Below are 22,724 nucleotides of genomic sequence, written 5' to 3'. Positions count from 1 at the left end.
CAATGCTTGACATACATGTGCAACAATATTATTACAGTTGCCTAGGAACCATGGCAACGAGCCTGCCTAAGGCAGGACGCTGATGTAGTAAATGAATGGAAGAAAGTTGGCAGTGATATGGCATTGATTTGTCCCTATAAGGATCTTGTTAGGATGCCTTTTATGACACACTTATAGCCTACCCAATCCCTGAAATATGAAATAATTACAACTTAAATTCAAATTCACTCTGAACAATTAATTCAGTGCTCAGGGAGCTAGCACAAATAGAAATGGCAATCCAAAGCATAATCATATTTTTCATTTCTATATACCTCCTTCTCAGGGGGTTACATAGCTTAAAGATGCTCCTTGTTTATAAGGGAACAGCTGGGTTCTGGGCTGGCTCAGAAGCACACAGAAAGACAATAAATAAATGCAGCCACCAATCATCAGCCCAGTTCATGTTCTGTGGGAGCTGGTGCTAGTTACAGCTGGCAGTCGGCAAGGGGCTTATAGTGATTGCCAGCCTGCACTGATGGGGGTTACCAAGGAGAACACCCATAGTCTGGATCCCTGCAACAGCTGCACAGACCTCCCCAACCACAGCCTGACATGGTGCCCATGCTCAACACTGCTGCTGATCCAGTAAAATGCCACACTGAGATTATTGAATAACATGCTACCCAGTGTCTCTGCATGAAAAACTGGAAGACCAGCTTCAACGCTTCCTTATAACCAGCATGGTCAGAGTGATCCCCTTGCTGAAGCGTCCCAAGCAGACAGGAGTGTGAATGAATGAGCCTCTTCCTCTCCCCCGATTAGGCTGCCCATGGTGCCCTAGGTGCTCTCCATCCACACCTGCATCTGTGCCCTTGTTCCCTCAGGCCAGCAACCTCTGCCAAGGTCAACTACATTCAGTGGAGGTGGAGAGAGATATGAAAGCCTCATAAATGAGGGGAAAAGCAGACAGCTCATAAGAAGGGACAGAAAACCACTGTGTCTCACTGGCAGCAGAGGAAGCCTTAGTGTCAATTCCTCTCTTACCAGACCCAGAACAATCAGAGAAGAGAAAATGCCCATCAGGCCTTCATTTTAAATGCTCACAGAACAATTGGCTACAGGCAAGGGCTGAGCCAGAATAGTTTGATTTAACCACCTGCTATCCTCCTCTGACAGCTGTGTACAAAGGCTGAGTTACAACACTGAAGCACACCAGTGGGGTCAAGCAGGAGCAAAGACATCCTGCAGTACTCCTCTCTACAGAGCTCTGTGCTCCAGACTAAGGAGCTAGGGATGCACTTTCCTCCCCCTCAGCTACAGCTGCAGGGATTTATGCTGCACGTATCTACATGTATTTCCATATTTCTGTCCAGCCGGAGAATTAAGGACTGATTGTCCACCTCAGCCCTGCACTCTCAAGTTGTCCAACTCCAAAGATATCAAGCCAAGTAATGTGGTCTAAACACAGCAATCCACAAGAAATCTGTAAAGAGACAGTAAGGACAGTATTAATGCATTTTTTATGATACTGTGATTACACTTTAGTCACTGGAGATTATCCACTTTGGAAGGGAGAAAATCCCAACATATGCACTGCCTGCAAACCACTGAAAATGCAGAAATGCTACAGAGATTCAAGTATTGACATAACTTAGACCTATATACCTTTTGCCTCTGACAGCTGCCACAGCATGACCTGAAACTCCTCTACTGTCCTATTATTAATGTATTCACCAAAGACTGGTTGAAGACCTAAAAGCAGAGCCAGGTAACACAATCAACAGTTGTATTAACAACTGTTGCCCTTAACCATCACAGTTTGATTACATGACTTTTCAGTACTGCATTTTTCTTTAAGTCTCATGTATTGAAATCTTGTGATAAGTTAGGATTTTTGCTTTTATTAAGAAAAAGGCAAATGCACTTAAGATTTCATAGCTCTGCTGTTATGCTGAAGACACATCTGTCTGGACTCTAGATGGAAAAAAAAGGAACCTAAGTTCTTAAAGTAATCTTAAAATTTCCAAGCACTTAAAAGCTGTAATGTTTACTTTCAGGAATATTTGAAAAGTTGGTGTCTGATATACAAGGAGCCTTGCTTGTAAGATGGTGAAGGTCTACCTCAAAAGGGAATTCTGCATGAGGAAGGAAGAGGAAATTAGAAAGTCTTGAACAGCAAGTGGGAAATCTAGAACAAGGAAGAAGGCACAGGAGGGAAGTCATAAAGCAGAAACAGGAAGTGAGGTGGCTGCCATGCCTGGCCTGGGGGAAAGTGCAGCAGGTAGCAGTGCAGAGGCCTTCCTACTTGAAATTAAGTGCCTGCTTTTATACAGAACCTTCTAATTCACACTAATCTGATACAAGGCAGGAAAAACTGATTTCTAAAGCTAATCTAGACTCAAAATACAATGCTCTATCAAAAAGCCTGTATATTCTTTCTTGTAATGCATTCTAGATGAAGTTACTGCAATGATCTGCCCAGACAAAAATCAGATTTGGTCCAGCAGATTTTAGCCCATTTTGACAGACTCAATAGAAATTACATCATGCAGATAATTTAGCATCTGCTTAGATGCCTACATTTCTTTATGCTGAGCAGATCCCTTCAGGATACTTTGAATAAGCTTTTTACACTATCAACATCCAGTGAATTCAGCTCCTTCACAAACCAAGTACTAAAATACTAGCACAGCTCAAGGGAACCGGATCTAGAGAAGGGCTGTCTAGCACAATACACACCAAAGCAATAGGGAAAACGATGTATTTCAAGTGATGCCTTTCACTTCTGCCAAGGTATCTTCTGGAAACGCCCTGTGCTGTATGTGTCAACCTCTCCACCTACTATCTAACTTTCTCACAAATACTCAGAGTTGCTTTTGTCCACTAATACAGCATCTGCAACACAGTTAGCTGCAGTCTTGCAAAAACTGCGGCATGTGTATAAAGCTAAGCACAGTCCCAGAGCCCTTAGTAGAACTTTTTACTACATATAATTTAAGTACATTCATAGCTCTTAACAGGATGGTGGCCAAAGATCATAGAGGCAGCCAAGCTGGTTCATATAGCCTGTTCTGTGGCACATCTATTTTAAACGTGGGTCTTCTGGTTTGTATCTTTAAAGGGCTAAATATCTTAACTGATCTTCAGAACAAATTAATTTCACAAAGCAAAAACAGTTTAGCCTTGATAAATGAATACAAACACAAAAGAACCACTCTCCATCGTTCATGTGCATCCAGAGGCACAATATAAAAGGCAAGGAATTGACTTGCCAGGCCTTAACCAAGTGAGTAGATTTACCAGTGAAATACAATGCGTTACCTATGAGGGTAGTCACTAGTACAGCAGCACGCAAGCAAGATCATAACTTTATTAACTCAGTAGCATGTAATAATCTTAACCATAATTACCCAACTATTTAATTAGACAAAATTATATTAATGAGTAATTCCATTCTTATTCCAATGGTATTTTTCTCATTATTTTTTAAGATACAACACTTGTTAAAGAATGTTCTAGGTAAAACAAATGGGGCTACATATCATAGACAACTATATCACTAAGCAGATTTTTTTTTTCCATTCTACCATTACTTTTTATTTTAAGATATACTACATTAATGAAGAATGAGCAATACTAGGAAAACTTGAGGGGCAGTACTCAACTGCTCTAATAAATATGTTTATAACCAGAAATATTTAAGCTCATTTCACAACATCTGTAAAAATAAAATGTGCAACACGATCGGAAAAAATAAGTTTATTTGGAAAATTTTAGCCTGAAGCAAATTTAGTTGAAGACATAAAAACAGGAGGTTGATGTTCAGATTGCTAAGGTTGCCAGACCTCCAGCAATCAACATTCATAGATGTTGAGAGTTTACATTAGCTGGCTATTTGCTCCTTGAAATGTGTAATTAACTCAGTAGGCTTTAAATATAAACTTTACAACGTAAAGGTCTTCAGAAAGAAGCATAATTTTTGAAATTTAGGAAGAATCTAGATGAATTCATATAAATACTTGAAAGAAAGACAAAAGAGGAAAGTGGAAGACAGAGGAATCAGATTAGAAGAAGCATCCAAAAGGATGGGCCAATTTACAAAAGAAAAAAAAAATTGTTTAACTACTGAATTAAGGCTTTCATTAAGCTTTGTGCAGAATGGCCACCTCCCAAGAAAAGCCACATAAAGGAAATATCATTAAAAAGCTTATGACTTTGTGAGCCCACCCTTACATTCAAGGCAGCAAACTGTTACTCTGTATTGTTGAGCAGGATGTAAAGAGTCTGACAAGCACAGCCCACAGACACGCTAATTAAGTGAACTGATTGTGTTTATTTTGGAACCTTTGCCAACAAAGGAATGTGTCATGCTGATTAGTGAGAGAAGGGTATGTAATATATGTGTATTCAAACCCTGAGGAGTGCATAACCCAGGTATTCACTCTGTTTGCTCAGGGACTGACAAAAATTACTTTTAAGCAAATAACCTGACCAACGAGAAACTCCAGCCCTCAAGAGGGCCCCCCCCCTTTTCTCTGAGATATACATATCTAAAGAAGACCCATCCTTCATAAATTCCTACTGAAGACTATTCTAGAAACTGCGGGAAAGGTTTTGGAGAGAAATGAACTCTCAAAGGTGACCTAAGACACCACAAAGATGGAAAGGTAACAGTCATCTGAAAACCATCTTGGAATGGTACTAGCCTCTCTGACAGCTGCCACTCTTTTCTCCAAAGTGCAAAGAAATTAAGGGAGGTAGCCAGGAAAACAAATGTCAGCTCAACACAGACACACAAACAAACTGACTTTCCTATTCAAACATGCAACACAGAGGTGAAGTTTAGAAAAGCTGTACCCACTTTCAAATATTTCCATGATTTTCCTCTGATCTATGGAAGATAGCTACAAATGTGAAAACTCTTACTGGGCCTTTCTTTCAGCGCTTTGCAACGATGAAGTTGCACAGTAACGTGCACAAGCTCCTCTGTCATTATTACTTGTCTCTAGCCTAAAGGCAGAAAAGAGTGAAAATATGGGACTGTCATAATCTGGTTAGCTTCACAGATGTGCATGTGCCCACACGAGTACTAACACAAATAGAAAACTAACAAAGGGAAACAGAAAATGCTAAGGACAAAAGGTTTAGCAATAAGGAGTAAAAAAGAAGCAAGTAAAATGACCTCTGACAAAACAAGAGAAATATGGAAGAACCATTCATGCCGACTGTGTTTCAATTAAAATCACTAAAGAAGAGGTTGTCTTTGGCATGACATCAACCAATTTGTGAAACATGAATAAATGTCCTTTCTGGTTTCTAATTCACATAAAAATAGGAGTTAAAGCAGCTTCTTTTGGCTTTCACTGGACTACTGACAAATACTATTTTGATACCAGAAGTTTTTAAATTTTGTAATTGCAAGTAAGACTGATCTCAGCTGAAGGGTATGGAAACAATATACATCCAACAATGTTTTTGTGACCAAAAATCCCCAGGCAGATCACACAGATACTTCAGGTAAACTTGTCTTCTCAAATGCTCTTACATTTTCGCATCAATCTTCAATTGCCTTTTATACAGTCTTAATAAGCCTCTGATGCTATATATATCCTAGTCTCTTCTTAACTCAGCCTATCTCACCAAGCACCCTCACATACATTCTTTACAGAAAACTGTTTATAGAGCTCAGCTGCACACCTTGTTTAGTTTATGCTTCCAGCTTTGTCAATGCATTTCGAAGAATGAGAATCTGGAGAAAGAATGTGCAAACAGTCATTGAAAGTCAGGTCAGGCTGAAAACCCCCAAAGAGGAATCCTTGGCTACTTGTAATTTAACATTACACAGAGGAATCAGATTCCTAAGGAAACCCTTTTAAGAGACTGCTCCTAATTGTTTCAAAAGGTGGCCCTTCCTTTTTTTTTTTCTTTTCAGTGGAACTCTTTAGAGAACAAACTATAATGACTATTTTTGAAACAACCAAAAAGTATTTATCTGTGGAGGAATGTGGTGCTGTCAGATACAGTCTTTCTGCTGAGTTAAAAAAGAAAAAAAATCCCCCTTTACTTAAAATCCAAGATATGTTTGAAAAAGAATAGTAATACTGCTGCACTGCTGAGTCTACTCTAATTTCCTGCATTTTGATTTTAGATCTATGCAACTTCTGCCCCTAATCTGGCATCCAGTACTCCATTCAAGATGAAATAAATGTTTGTGGATTTAACTTAGGGCTGGGCATACACTTACATATATTATGTAACTACCTGAGAAGAGCTGTCATTAAAGGAAGGGGAAAACAAAAACAAAAAAACAACAAGAAAAAAACTTGCATACATACAAAGAGGAATATGCACAGTGAAAATGAAGAATTACCCATAACATTTCACAGAGAAAATGTTCCAGAATAGATGGCTACTGCTTTACAACATACAGTCTCAGTACATTATGGGCCAGTGACATCAGGTACTGGAAAGATGCCTATGATCACACTGGAGAATCCATTTAGTGTTTTAAGACATTTTGCAAACTCAGAAAACTTCAAATAAATGACATGATGTGATTCTACTGGAAAATCTTCCCATCTCAAGCAGCTGTTCTGAAACTTACAGTGCTTTGGGAGGTAGTTCTTCCCATATACTTCCAAGCCTATGGCCTCTCTGGGCCAAGAATCTTGTGCAGTTGCATGGGAATGTGAATTAGTCAAATCCAGACCCCAGTTATTTAAAAAAGACGTCATAAGGCTGAGAAACCACAAGGATATGTTAGGTGAATCAAATGTTAATTTAATTGCAGTACCTGCTTGTAGAAATATCTTCAAAGGGGTAAAGGATTTCTCCGTTGTTACAAATCTCACAGATGAATCCCTTTTGACTACAGAGACTGCAGCTATACACATGAGAGGTGGCAAACTTGATCACCTTCCCCAAGAAAGGAGCCAGCTTTCCTTCAATAACCTGAAATAAGATGGCATTGTATGAGTCCATAAAAATGACCAGAACATCCTGAAAGACTGAAAAAAACATTAATATAGAAACAAGCTGTATACATACAGCTTGATAGTATAACAACAAAATATTTTCCCAACTGTTATAGTTCCACAAAATCACAAGTGACAGCAGCAGCCATTGAACTGGCAATGATTCAAATGTGAAAGAGAGGAAAAGGTACCATCTCTTTAAGTCCCTATATGGCAGTGACACACAAGATTAGCAACCATTTGAAGCGCAACAATGCATTCACACGCTGCAGCACAGAAGAGTGTATAGGAAAAGAACTTAAGGTTCCACATCATCTAACCAACAGCATATGGACACTGATTTACACGTATGATTTTCAATTTCTGTTAATTTTTATGCACAAATCACAGTTTTGTCTCTGCTCCTTTACCTCCAATGTACAGTCTTTTTTTTTTTTTTTTTTTTTTTGCATATTTTTCATGCACAGAATCCTGGCTTACCTGCTTTAGTAAGGTTGTCATTAAAATACATTATTTCCCTCACTGTCAATGTGAATACGTTCTCAGATAAACTCTGGAATAGGAGGAAGTATTTTTTTTTTCCCTCCAGTGTTCTGCTTTCAGAATCAAGAAGTCTCTCACTGCCAGACAACGTTGTTAGGCCATTAGAAGTGATTAGCACTGCCTGTGTTTGTGTGAAAAAAAAAAAAAAAACTACCATGTAGTATAGATTAAACCACTAGCCACAACACTCATCTAAATTTGAGATTCAGTGACAATGTCTCTATAAGGGGTACTATTCAGGCAAAATACTTTCCATTCAGATTGAGTCTCCAGAGACTTTAAAGAATTCTGCTGATGTCTGAAATAATGAAGATGGAATAAGGCCCTAAGTGTATATTCTTTACTCCTGGACTTCCTGTGGTCTGAATGGCAGCCTGCCAGGTCAGTGATAGAAATGTGTCATGAGATTTGATAGTGACATCCTGTAAAAAAATGGAAAAGAATGCACTAATTGCTGCTTGAAGGTTTTTACAGCACTGTGCCCTGGAGACTAAGAGTAGGGAGATTTACACTTAAATATGTGTCATATTTAGTTCAGGTGCCTTTTCCTTCAGTATGTAACGTATGACTTGTAAACGGGTTTAGTATAAACCGATCTTGAGAAAGCAAAGGTCAAGGCAGAGAAGAACAGCAGAGGTTTCAGAAGCATTCCTCCCCTATGTTAAGCAGCAAGGAAATCTGTGTTCTAGGGCAGTATCCTGCCCACTAGCTAAGACATCAACTGTTAAGGAGCGGAAAAAAGGTGCATAGGCAGCATTGATGCTGATGGCTCTGAACGGCTGAAATGTGCGTCCTTAGCTTTCAGCTCAAGCCTGTTAACAGCAACTGCAACAACAGGAAGCAACATTGTTATTGCTAGTACTGCAGATAGGACATCTGCTCGTGCTAGAGGAAAAATGACGTTCCTATTGCATCCTGGTGTAGGAAGATCCCCTTCAAGTAGAATATAAACAATGCTGCAAATGGAGCCACAGTTCAAGGTAGTGATATTTCTAACCTTATAACAGATGGGCAGACACTATTTTAGCTCCCTCAGGATGGGTTTTGTTTTTCATTTTGAAGAAATATTTTTTTCTGCTTGTAGCCTGGAGAGCTACAGAGGGTCAGAAAATCAAACAAGTGAGGAGTAGGGGAAAGACACAAAATTGAGGAAACAGGAGGAAAGAAACAGTGAAGCTACCCAGCTGGTGACACTGCTACAATGACCCACTTAGTAGTGACAGATGAAATATGCATACAATGATAATAAGTAAACCACAATTCATACATATTTTCCAAAGCAGTTTTACACTATAGCAATCACTTCTGACAGGCTATAAGAGCTCGGTTAAAATGCTAGGCTGAAAACAGAGCCTCAAGTAAATTCTACAAACCTGTACTAATGTCACTGTCAGCAAGGACTTCAGTGTTAAATCTCTGGATTAAATTCACATTTTACATAATGTAATGTACAAATTAACATAATCTATTACTATCTTAAGCACCAGGAGCAAATTTAAGTCTGTACAAAGCACAAAGATTTCCTGTGCTGAAGAGCTCACATTCAAGACGGATTGACAGCCCCCAAGGAGATGGTGTTATTCATTCTTATTTATTTATTTGTATGGCCTGGCATAGCAATGTAGTGGGTTGGTTTGTAACTCTGGCCACTGCAGACACACAATGAAGATCCTATCTTCAAAGAACTCTGCATGTCAATTTTACAATGTGAATTACAGGCAATTTTACTGTTATTATAGGAGGAAGACAAAATGCAACATCAAACTGATATTACCACTATTTTTAGCATCTGCAAATTCCATGTCATTTTACTTCATCAGAGACTTCAAGGCTGTGTACAGGAAACAACTTTCTCATTCGTGTTTCTACCTAATAAAATCCTCATCTCTGTTTAACTCAGCAAGCAAAAGGGGATATTTCTATTTCTTGTCCCCAGGAGAAGTTTCATGGTACCACTTCCACCGTTTTTATAGCTTTGGGAAAGGGAACACTGTCAAACCTTCTCCTGTGACTGAGCACCCTCATGACAGCCAGGTGCCCAGGGCTGTCAGTTTAGACATGCCAGAACCATGATGATAGAGTACAAGGATATTCTCCAAATTGATGCTGGAACCAGGTCTTAAGTCTCGAGGAAATACAGGTGATTAAAGAATGTGTGTTAAAAAAATGTAATGTACCAGCTAGATATAAAGAAAATCATATGGAAAAAATCCTCAGGAGGACATCCTGGTGGATCCAGTGTCATTCTTTATTGCTACATCTGTTAATAAAGACTTTAAAGGACAGAGACTCTACAGTTCGCTTGCAGTCTAACCCAGCACATGTCTGTTCTCTCCACTGAAGCCAGTCCTAAGCTTTAACATGAACATTTCAGTTTTCACAAGAAGCTGAAATTTTTAACCTGCTTGCTCCATAAGCAGATCACATACGGAGCATGGAGAAAACCCTTCTAACTTCAAGACAGTAGGCAGTGCTTTAAATGCCGAGAGTCAAACAAATCTCAAATCAGAACTGTGGCACTGAAGGAAGAAGGTGACATGCAGCTGTCCAGCTCTCATGCATATTCAAAGTAACTTGAGTCACTGTAGTAAAAACACAAGTGGTCCTTGCAATTCAGCTCTCAGGTGGAGGCTGAAACCTGATGACTCTATTACAAGTCACTGGCAGGCCCATCTGGCAAGCTCAACAGTGGGAAAGTCTCTTCTGCAGTATGCAGTGGGTCTGGAAAACTCATCCATTAGCCTAGCTGCAATGGTTGTTATTGCAAACCATGAGAAAATTATGTTTTGGTTATGAAAGGGTGTAGGGCAAGAGAAAGTCTTTCAATTTGGTCTCTAAAAACTGCAGCTATTATTCATACATAGAGCATTGACATTGCAGTGTCATGTTCACAGCCTGCAGCTAGTAGGTCTATTGGAACTAGAAAGTAGTGTATATGATCCATTCTTTGAGCTCTCTTTGGTAACATTTGCACCCCACTCCATGAACAGAAAAGTACATCAAAAGAAATGGTATAGGAGGATGTTTACTCCATAAGACCATACTTAACCCAACTAAATAATCAAAATTTCACATCGCTAGGAAGTGCCTGTGCACCTGGAAGACAGCTGTACTGGATCCCACCAAAGCAGAACAGCAGAAATGAGTTAGTACTTGTGTTCCACGTCCTACTTATCCCTACCACAACATGTTGCCATTCACACAATCCCACCACAATACTCCACCTCTTCACCACATCTCCTGTTTATCAGATACACTCAGGAAGAATTTAGGTCTCCAAAATTACTTAATTTCATTTAATCTAATGAGAATTATGAGTCCAAATCCTTTCAGTATCTGAGCTAGAAGGAAATGGCTGGCCCCACAAATGACATTCCCCAAAACTGCATGCAACCCTGTGAAGTTCCTAGGATTTTCACAACCTAGAGAGCATTAAGAGAAACTCTGAAACTACACATACTATACACTGTAGAACAGTCTGTTATATCTCAAAAGCAGTGCAGAAATTTAGTGCAAAACTTACTAAGTTAATAGTGGGCTATAGGAACGGAAACTAAAAATTTCACTGACATAACTGACACTGGCAGTCCCAAAATGTGCTTGCAAAGGCTTAAAAATACTTTCCTGTCTCTAGCATCATGCTTAAACCAAACTGAAATGTTGCTGAGTTCAGATTCTCTTCTATATACAGATGCTGCAGCACACACAAAGAGCAAGCTCTGTTTTCTAATCCAAATTATTTCTAGCACAGGCTATAATTATCCTAAATTGAGCATGAAAGATGATCATCAATCAACGAAGGGTGCAACATAGCTTCTTCTCCCTAAACTGGTCAAGGAACCCATCCCAAAAGGATTATGAACACGGAGCCATGCTTCTACAGTTAGCTTACCACTGCTGTAATATACTTTGGCACAAGCCTAAGGTTTTCTCTCTGAAAAGCCCCAGTATTCAAATGAGAACTGCTGTCTACCTCAGAGGATCTGAAAAACATTTTTCTGAGCTATCGCTGTAGCTCTGCATATTACAGATACAGACTGCATGTCTCACATGTTAGGAATTGTATGAAAATACACACCCACACATACATACATAAAAGATGGGCCCCGCCCTCAAAGCACTTGCAATTTGACATAGCAAATGCGCACTGCTTTTTTACACCAGCTAACCACATATTTAATCTCTAATCCTAAACAGGACAAACTCCATGTTTTGAAGGAGGCAGACCACCAGCGAGAGCATACCTTCAGGTGACAGGACTGCTACAGAGGGGAGAGGAAAAGCCAGGAGAGCCCACAGGAGCAGCAACCCACTCTGCTGCCCAGCCTCTGACATGCAGGTCAGGAAAGCTGAGGTCCTGGGGAAGGTTGGGTGGTTCTGGAAAGCAAGAAGTAAGGCAGGGACACATCTGCAGCAGAGTGAGAAATCAAAGTGGGATGCATAGTATCTGAAAACATGCCAAAAGGATGCTGGGACAATTATTTTAGATGATTTCTAAACAGCAGCCTTCCATACAAGACAAACCTACAAATAAAAATAATTTGAGATTTCGTCTGTGTATATCTTTGTGGCACTGGTTGGTAGGGTAGCAGCGTAAACCACAATTAAGGTCTATATAAACGAGGTAGGAGGGAAAACAAGGGGTCTGCCTAATGCTTGCAGACCAGACAATATTGGCAATGGCTATGAGCCTTGGCCACGATGCACAGGCATGTTTTTTCTGATTCAGCAAGAAGACAGAAGATGAAAGACAGTAGGGGCTACTGTTTAAATTGAAATCCCTTTGGACACATCACATTAGCATGATCATGAGGGCAATGTGTGATCAGTCAAAGTTTCACTACCTACCAGGAGAGCTGCTGGCCTCTAGAGGTTCCCTCATTCTCCCCTATAAAAAGACTAAATGTACCTTGCTCCATCAAGATGATGCTTTCAGAAACAACAAGCATTGTTTTCAGAGAATAAGAATGGGGGTCACAACATCCTCCACAGGGAGAGAAACTATCCTTCGTATCTACCATACATACAGTAGGGCTGTTGCCAACAGAGAACTTTTCACTGGTATTTCTGTCCCCTTCTTTCCCAACATATTTCTGAGCCCCTAAGCCTGACCTGCACCAGAGCAGAGGCAGTTCACTTTTCCCCAGCAGATGCCAAGCCACAGCTCTATCCTGACTCCCTCTCTTATCCCAGCTTTCCAGGCTGAGCATAACGCCAACAGAAATTCACCTCTGGAGCCCCTACCCCTGCAACCCTAATCTCAATCCTAACTTTCCTACCCTGCAATACACTACAGGAGAGCAAAAAAAACAGCCCATTACAGGCAGCAGAGTGGAATCAAGTCACTTCCCTTTTTGGTCAACAAAGATTGCTCATATGAGAACATACTTACCTGCATGAAGGAGGGTTGCACAAACTAATCCCACAGAAGAGCAATGTTCTGAGCACAATGTCGCAATATACGAACATTTTCACAGTAAAAAAAAAAACAAAACAAAAAAAACCGAGAAAGTGAATGGTCAAGGTACAGAGGCAGAATTAATCTCTAAATTCCTTCTAATTCAGAGATGATGACCTAAACTTAGAGCTTTTAGAACTCTGTTTGGAAAACAGAAAAAGACAAAAAAAAAATAATAAAAAAAAAGCATTCAAAAAAGCCCTAATGCAAAATAATTTGTTAGAGTTTACTCCAGATCCTAAGTGACAGTTATTTAAATTAGAAAAGATGTAATAGCAGTTTCTGCCTGGGTGTCACAGGAAAGCAATCAATGCAGATTAGATAAGGATAGAAGTCCCCTCTAAACTCAGCCTGTTTTATTCCCAAAGGGGAATTCCAAGGGTTTTAAGTGGAATTAGAGGTAGGGGGAAAAAAAAAAAAGGAAAAACTGAGTCAGCTATAAGGCGCTATCGCTTTAAGTACCGCCTCTGTAACCTCTTGCCCACCTATTAGCCCAGGACCAAACAGCCCTTGCATCATGGCCACATAAATTAATTCTCCCATCTATCAGATGTGATGAACTTTTTGGAGAAGAGAAAAAAAAGCAGTACAGTTTTCAAACATTTCTCAAGGGAGTGTGTGTTTGTTTTGAGGGCAGGGCACCTTTCAGCAATGCACGCTAAATAGTAACAGGTAAGGAGGAAGACCTCCATCCCTGCAGGAGTCCGTACGATGTGCATTTCTGCGAGAATCATCAAACTTCCAACCCTGTCCGTGTATTTCTATCAACTTCTCAAAAAGAAAAAAGTGTAGTAAACGCTTACATAGCATGGAGATCCTAAGTATCTTCAATCATCTGCATAAAGACTGTGTCAAGACAGGTGGCAGAGGGGATACAGCTTGCTGATCTTTCAGATATAATATTCTGCTCAGTATGTAACACTGCCAAGGCCAAGAAGTCTGAATTCTAAAAAGTGCCACGATGAAAGTATCACATCAAAGGTTTCTGGATTAATGTAACTGTTTGTATTTTTTTGCCTTTTTTTCCAACATACAATAATGAAAGCAAAATCAGAAGTTGTTTAAAAAGATAATTCTTATGTTAAGATGCAAGTTAATGGAGATCATCAGGTGAAGGATATTTTACACAGACTTTCTACAGTCTGGGAGCAAGAAGGAAAACTACAAACCCCTGTAACATTCTGTGAGCTCAGACAGAAGGGACAACCAACAACCACAGGCACCAGGAACACTGTCACTACACTGTGGAAGTATAACTGGGGAATAAACCCCAGAGAGAGACAGAACTCTCTGAACTGGATCTATATTTTCCTCATGTATCAGAAACGCAGGAGGAAAAGCTTTGTTATAGAGCAGTATCTGTTGCTACTCCTCTGTCTAAAAGCCCTACCATTGGGGTTAAGTATTCCAGTTAAAGTGGTGAAAACATTGTAAAACTCAGATCTCACTGCCACTGTGAGACAAGCTAAATTCACCAAATGGCTTTGTGACCCCACCCTCGTAAATCAGCTTGTTAATCATTATCGTCATGGAGGCGATAAAGCTGTTTTATAAGCCAACACCAAAGCAGTAACATTAACTACTTATGTAGAAGCTGATGTATTTCTCTGCAGATAACATTTATTGGAAGGCCCTCTCTTTAAAGATACAGGTTTGCCTCATAACCTTACTCAGGAGCACCAGCAATCTGTTCCATTTATTCCTCCAGTCCGATTTACATGTCAGACACAAGCGTTGCCTGGAGGGGATGGGTTAAGTGATATGAAATTGCTAGAGCACCTTGAACTGTAGGTTCAAATCTCAACTGGATTGTCCTGGCCTCTCTTCCTGACAGAATAAAATTTATGATTATTTCTCAAGGCCAGACGCACACTTGCCTCCGTCTGAAACACAGAGACAATTTGCCAAGAGGCACTTATGCAATACAAAGAGATATGAAAAGGCCAAGAGGCACTGAAAAAACAGAAAGGATAGTAGACATGAAGTTCATTCACTCATACAATTCCATATACAAAAGGAACACAGAGTCCTTTAATTACTGGGGTTAGTGTCACAAGAATGCCTGGAAGACGGAAGTTATTGGAAGGAGTAGTCAACAAACAGTGCACAGCTTTCCACCATCTTCCACAGTCAAGATTTCTGCATGTTCCTAGTTGTTTCCCTTTTATTCCTTTACAGACAGCTAGATTTTAATGGAGCATTTCCTAACAAGCTCGAGGTAAGCTTCAGCCTTGCCTCGAGTATCACAGAGAACATACTTCCTGCACTGAATGAAAAAATAAAAAACTTCAGAACAGATTGGCTTTGATTCATCACTGTGTTCACCCCTCTCCAAATTCCATCGATGGGAATTTTGTGGAGGAGGACTAAACACCCAGTAATCACCAGCACCTCCAGGGCACATGAGAAATATGCTTTTGAAAGAACTATTAATGACTGAAGAAAATAGGGCTGGATATGTAAACCTCCAGTTTACTCTTTCTGTTACAGCCCAACGAACTGACAGACTTGCTTAAAAACTCATCACACGGTTTCCACAATTCTCTAACACTCAAAACATTCAGAAAGCTTTTCCTACTACCCATCTCAGGCTCTTTTGCTGCAGTCAACTGCCTTCATTTCAGGCTCTATTTCCAATTCTTGTATCGTGCAATTCAGAAAGCATTTTCTGATGAATTAATTTCTTTCTTACGAATGATCTTTGTTCCATGCCTGGAAGAGTAGCTTGAGTGCTGGAAGGCTACAGCACTTGCCTTCCCCCTCAGCTAACTGTAGAACAAGTATTTTACATACTTATTAAGCGCGGAGATTGGCCATTATAACGCTAAGGGTAAAATGGAGTCTCTCTAACAGCTTTCAGCAGAGTCGGTACTTCTGCCATGAAAACACTGACTTGGAGACAAGAATGCTAGAATGTGCTTAGCTAAGGATAAACAAAAGCTGCAAAGCAGATAAAGGGAAAACATTCCCTGGCTGGGAAATTACTGGCCATTTCCACATAGGGAACAGACAATGCTCCTGGACTGTTGATTTCCTTGAGGATTTTTTCCCTTCCGTTCACCATATTCTTAACTCTGTGAATTCTTATTATGATTTCAGTGCACAATTAATCTTTAGTTTAGAGGAAAGGGAAATGAAAGGAGGAAGGATGATCATGAGATAAAACCCCCAGGGAGGCAGATATCAGATCTCAGCTCTACCCCATCTTTGTGTAATATACAGGTCTGATCAGGTTTCCTTGCTCCACTTAGACTTCCATTCATCTCTTTCAGATTGCCTGCCTTGTTTATTTAAATTGCAAGTGACTTAAGGGAAGAATGATTTCTTAATATCTGTGTGCATGCACACTAGACTCTATGTGTTGCTGTAAAACAAATAAAACCAGAACAAAAGAGTAACCTCAGGAGAGCACAGCTCCAGCTTGGGATCTGACTGTATTAGAACTGAACATCATACAGGCAGCCAACTGGGTGGGGAGGGAAAATGCCATGTTTTGGTTGCGTACAGACCCAGTTTGACTTGATCTAGGCTAGCTGAAAACACATCTTTGGTTGCTACAGCCATGCTACAGGCCACAATCCCAGCTCCCAGCAGTAGGGTGACACCACTGCACCCTTTCATTCCTTTTCCCTTTACACTGCCTTTGCAGATGCCTGGCTGTCCCAACAGCCTGTTCAGCCAGTAGCATGGGTGAAAGCAGGGTGGATGGGAGCAAGTGAGGCCAAGGTCTCTGTTGACCAGCTGCTGACACCAGTGCAAAGTGCTGACTCTGACACACACACCACTATTTTGCCAGTGCTGGCCTTGACACAAAGAAAGACACGTAGCACAGCCATACATTATGCTGTGCTAACTTGTTGCTCACACAGGTCAGAAAGCATCCCAAAAGGAAACCTGGCGATAAACAGCGCAAAGAAGAATAAAACATAACCCAAACAAATCAAATTGAAGCAGAAATGGGTGAGAATGTGAATAAACAGAAAGCACTGACTAGCTTTGACTTCCTTGCAGTCCGCAGGCAGTCCACACTGACAGCAGAGATCTGCTGTTGGCAGTTTTTTCCAAGCAGGAGTGCTTGACACACTGCACTTTTATTTGGCATTAAAATTATATTCCACCAGCCAGCTACTGTAATTCTTAGAGACACTGGAAAGAGCAGGAAGAACAAAAACAAGTTCAAGAACAAATATTGTTAACCTGCAATAAGCACATTTAGAGAAAGGGCACAAGCAAAGACAGTGTCTTACTTGGGTTGAGAGAGTGGAACAAACTTGGGTATACACAAGGTTTGTCCTTCAGTTCAAGGGAATTTATAGCAGGAGGCAGAATCAAGGTTCCTCCAAACCCTCATCTACTCCTCAAAGAAAGGAAGAAAATTCTGAAAATTCAGCAGGTCTCTCAATTCAAGTTGGCAAGTGAAAAAGATGGCATTGTCTCAGTATAAATAGCATGCTTGGAAAGTGGCAGTGCCAGCTCCAGAGCCAGCCCTGCAAGGAGACTTTCTGCCTTTGCACTCACAGCATTTTAGTCCTCTTCCCTTTCTCCTTCCCCCAAGGTTTCCAGGCAGCTACATGTCAATTTTGTCACACCCTGAGTTCTCCTAATCTTGTCACAGGGATGAATTATAGGTTGTTTTAAGAAACAGGTATTCAAGCAAAGGCTAAAGGCTGTTTTAATCAAACAAGCTTGAAAGAGTACCAGGAATTTGACTGGTAGAGAACAGAAAGCACTTTCCTCAGCTTAAAAAACATATGTGACTGTATACTCACACAAGCAAATATGCATTCAGACAGAGGTATATGTATTCCTTCTCTCTCTTTTTTCTTTTTCTTTCTTTCTTTCTTTTTTTTAAAATAAGACTGAGCAGGCATGCATGCTGAGACATTAACTTAATCTATGTGCCCACTGAGTAAGACGTCATTTCATGAATGACATCACAAAGCCAGAAACTTTTCTGCGTTTCAGAGGACTGGATCAGTGCATTTTAGGGAGGAAACTTCTCATGATTTTAGTACAAGAAATCAACATCCTTAGAAAATTGTTAGAACTACCTGAAAAAAATCAGCAAGTACAAATTATATTCAGACTTTTTTAATCCCTTTTTCATCCAAGTAGATAACCCTGAGACAGTATTTTCTTTCTCTGAGAAATTATTTCTAAGGATGTTACTTCTTGGGATATGCCCAGCTGCCTCTCTGCACAGATATTTTATGAGAAGTACAGCAATGAGGTTAGACTCTGATCTAAAATACTGAGGCCTTTCATTCCCCACAGTGAGGAGGAAAACTAAGCAAAAATAATAATAAAAAAAAACAGCCTGCATCAACAAGTACTAGAAAAGAGACAGTGTATATTATTATTTCCTCTTCTAGAGGCTTAATAAAATTAAAAGAACTCTGGATATCTCAGAGGCTCTTGCAATCCACTGGTACCACTGCAGAGCTGTTTTAAACAGTTCCACACTAGAAAGCTACCCATAATACAAGTGACACAAATGTCATATTCCTGTGGAAAGCATCATATATGTTTAATAAAGCTTGCTGAAAATTCTGCTCTCAAGCAGCTGCAAACCTAGATCTGATATGAAAAATATCTATCAGCAAACTTGCTATATCTCCACGCTTCCCCTCCAAGTCTTTAACACACCTAACTAAACTCAGATGAACTCATCCCTCTGGTTGCCACCTGCCCAAACACTGCCCCCATAACCCTGGCCGACTCTGCCACGCTCTCCACCTGACCACGAGCCATTCTCAATGACAACTCCTTTCCCCAGAAGTACCGAGGTAAAAAGGAAATGCCAGTAAAACCCTTGCCATTACCACTAATTGCAAGCTAAGCTGTCAGCAGCTTATGGAATTACATACACACCTGGACTATCAGCTAACCTGAAGTGTTTCCTGTTCTGCTGAAAGGCGACTCAGTGCTAGCAAACTCCAAGGAGTGACAGAAGTGAGTGATAAAGAAGCCACAGGAAAAGCATACTGTATAACTGCTACATTGCTAGCAGGCATTTTAATAGCTATGGAAATACACACTGTGTAATTTTTCCCACTCTAGGATTATTTTCATATTCTTCTGCTAATGAAATTATGACAATCATAAAGGCACAGGTCTAAAAATAAGGGCATAAATGTGGCCATTAACATTATGCTGTTATGGTCCAAGATGCAAGTGTTTACATAGCTCAAGTACAAAACTATCAAGGTGACTCACAATCTTTATGTATATAAACTGCGCAATACACTTGCTGTGACACCAGCAAATGACTCTAAGATGTAAATCTGAGCTGAACAGTGATCCCCAGTTCTCTTCAATTGCAGTAGAGGGAAGCAGGCTGTTTCCATCCTAAGATACACTTAAAATAGGCCAGATAGACTACCCTTCCAAAATTGTTTCCCCTCCTTTTATTTTTATCATGTCCAAGATGATTACTTTAAACATCTACATAGGAAAGTGAGATCAACCTTACCTTAATCCAACTACAAATGTCCTGTCTCAGAGAAAGCTGTCAGCACAGAGAGTCCATATCACCTATTCCTCAGAATGAGAACTAGACAAATGCATAGATTAATTTAGCAGTGCATATGTTTCTCACTTCATCACACAAACTTCTCTCTTGTCTCTTGCCCGCCAAATATTTAAGAGCAGGAGCTGTACCCGACACATCAATTAAAACCCACCACTGCTTTAAGCCAGCTCTACTCTCAGCAATGTCTCTAAGCCTGTGTTCAGATGAGTACTGGCAGAAACACATAGCAGGGCTTGCATCCGTTCCACGTACTGTGTCAAACGTCTTGTTCAGGAGCTTGGAGACATAAAGCTAACATTTTCACTACCATGCTGGATAGTGAACCATGGAAGTTGTGAGAGAGAGGTGCTTTGCATTTTGCTGCCCTTGCTGAGCTCAGTGAACTCCCACAGAAAACTGTGAAAGCCAAATTTTCAGCCATCTCAGCAGGATTGCATAGCCAGGTGTGACAAAACCTTAATTCCACTTCTCATTTGCCACCTCCTGCCCCTCAAGCAAAGTAAGGGCTTGTCTAAACCTAGAAGGATCTGCTGGTACAGCTACATGGGTAAGTCTTTTTGGTAAATACATGTTTAAGCTGATACATCTTATATTGATTCACTGAATGAAACAAATGATGCCAGCAAGAGACTTTCTCATTTACGTAACTGAGTTTGCACTAATACTTCGAAAGTACTGCTATATCCATTGTGTGTGTGTGTTTGTTTTGGACATGCACCTATTCCAGTAACAATTCTAACCAAGCCCAAAGTATTTTACCCAAAATCCAGTTTTGCCAATCAATGCAGCCACACGTGCACTACTGGCTTTCACTAGCACAGGCCTGTTAGGTACCACTTCCTATCACTTCCCCAGCAGAAACTGCTGTGTTATCAAAACTTTGTAGCACAGATCTAGTTCATTACAAACTATCAAGCAGATTTTTTCCTAAATGCTATAAAAAAGCATCACCAACTTCCTCCATCTCAATCTAGGAAAACAAAGAAAGCACACAAATTTTCCACTCATAAAGGGTGTATGAAATAAGTACAGGGCAGATTAAAAGCTTGAAAAAGTACACCAATCCTAACCACTTCTTGCTTCTTCTAAGACCTTCTAATCCTTTTCTAACAATAAGCTAGGCTCAAATTAGGTGCAATGTAAGCTTCACGTAAGATTGATTGAAATTCTTGAACAGAAACATTAAGATTTTTATATTGGAAATGCTTCTGTAGACCAATTTTTCACCTTTTTCAAAACCCTATCAGATGCTGTAATCTCTACTATGTATGCCAAAGAAAGATGAAATCACTGATATGTCTGCCAATAGGGAAGACATCGCCCTAATCCACTCAACAAGTAATGTGTCTATACTTAAGGTTAAAAGATTATAAGGTTTCAGAAGTGCAACAGTGGACATTCTCATTATGAATACTTAATCCTCTTAAAGATTATAAACTTCTGGGCCTTGGTAATATTACTGTGGCAAAAAGTTCCTCATGCTCACTGTGTGTGCTGCAAAGAAGCATTTCCATTAAGGATTTTTACACCCATCTCAGATTCACTGTACAACCTGTGCTACATTACTATGGGAACTACTGTCTACTCTTCCTCCCCATAGTTCTTCACAATATCTGTATGTTCATCCGAAGCAAGACAGTCAGGAAAGTTGATGCGAATTAAATTGATACTTTAATTAAATGCTAATGGATTAATTTATCTATGATATAAAAATGGATAAATCGTTATTACACTAAATCCTTTTATGGACAAAAAAATTCAGAATGAAAATGGCTTTAATATCATTTAGCTCAATTCACTTCAAACAAAATGAAAACTGCTGATATTTTGAATAAATATATTTACAGTGGTTCAATATAGTTCAACTCATCATTTTAAATTCCCATGCTCTGTAACTTCAAATATTTTTTCCTAATTATTTCCATGTAAATGTATCTTTATCTTTTCAAATCTCAGATCTCACTCAACATTGCTATCCTTGAAATCCAGTCATTTTGTTGTTACAGCGACCCTTATTTTACCATACCTTTTCAAGTTAGTTTAACTGGGATGAAATCGTTTCCACAAAAAAAGGTTTTCTAGTGTGAAAAAGAATGTGGCATTAAACACTGTAAACATGTAATCTTACTATTTAACATAAAGAACAGGCATGGTATTAGTTGTTCTGTGTGGATTAAGCACCTGAACTTCAAGCTCGTCACAATAACCACTTAAAGTCTACTTGTAAAGCTCCACTAATCTGGAATCCAGTTTAAATAGCAATAATTAGTTTTCCTAAGAAATGCAATATTCTTGCCTGAGTCAGTTCCTGTATAATTCAGTGTTTAGCAGTGCAAAATCTGTCAGTGTCACTAAAAATAGTTCCAACCCACAGAACATGAACAGATACTTTTGAATTCCAACTTGCATGTATCGCCTTCACATGTCCAGAAACCCAGTGGACATTAGCAACAGCAGCAGAGAACAAGTTCCCAACATCCAGTAGGTTTGTGATGAAGGGACTATACTGCACATAAGCAAGAAGAATTGTTTTTCTTAGTGTACTATTGTCTGCTAAAGACAGTAATTTCAAGAGTGAAGTTTTGCTCCCTATCAACTGGAGGTTGTCTTCTTTAAGGTATTAGTTGATTGGAATAGCTCTGAAATAAACTGGCCAGCAGGGAAGCAGTGATGTTTTAGCAGAAGGCTAAGCAGTGACACAGAACAAATTATTCTTTGGAGAGGTAATCATAGGGAGGGCTGTAAATAAAATAAGTGTACCAATGGGATAGAATAGGAAATCTGTCACACTTAGTTTCTGCTCATTAAATCTATATGCATCTAGTTAGTTATCTCAGCTGCTAATGCCTAAAATGACAACAAGAATAAGAAGAAGCAAAGAATAAATTCCCCATGAGATGGATGGACTTGCTATAAACTTCGCTGTAGTCAGTAGGACGCTGGTTTGCAGTGCAACATTGCTGGAGTGCATGTGTGTTTTTATCTATTTTAAATAAACACACATACACAAATAAAGAGTATCACCTACTGCCTGTGGTTAAAGGTCAGGGACCTACTCATACCTGCCATTACAAAAAGTACCTCCTCACTTGAGAGTTAGGCAAGTTTTCAAAACTAATGGCATCTTGTCTATTTTTTTTCTCCCTCAGTTTCGAATCTTAGTTGAGGTCTTCCCTAGTAGAGCCTGGCCAACTGGATCCAAATTACAACCATTCTCACCAGACACCTCCAGTAA

The 22,724-nt window shown here is 39.7% G+C and overlaps 1 protein-coding gene across 5 annotated transcripts in view; it reads right to left on the bottom strand.

Annotated features, from left to right (window-relative positions):
- The window catches only part of PLEKHM3 (pleckstrin homology domain containing M3), a 100,094-nt gene that overhangs the window by 25,705 nt on the left and 51,665 nt on the right, over window positions 1–22,724 (bottom strand). For 4 of the 5 annotated variants that reach the window (XM_085228022.1, XM_085228017.1, XM_085228019.1 and 1 more), the window contains exon 7: window positions 6,776–6,933. In XM_085228022.1, the coding sequence (XP_085084148.1) occupies window positions 6,776–6,933 (158 nt within the window). Of the gene's footprint in view, window positions 1–6,775; window positions 6,934–7,436; window positions 7,621–22,724 lie in introns of those variants that run through there. The other variant, XM_085228020.1, reaches the window with a different exon arrangement.

Source organism: Meleagris gallopavo, chromosome 7 (genome assembly GCF_905368555.1).
Source record: "Meleagris gallopavo chromosome 7, MGAL_WU_HG_1.1, whole genome shotgun sequence".
Classification (NCBI taxonomy): domain Eukaryota; kingdom Metazoa; phylum Chordata; class Aves; order Galliformes; family Phasianidae; genus Meleagris; species Meleagris gallopavo.
Note: the sequence above shows the minus strand (reverse complement) of the source record. Positions and strands in the feature narration are given on the sequence as shown.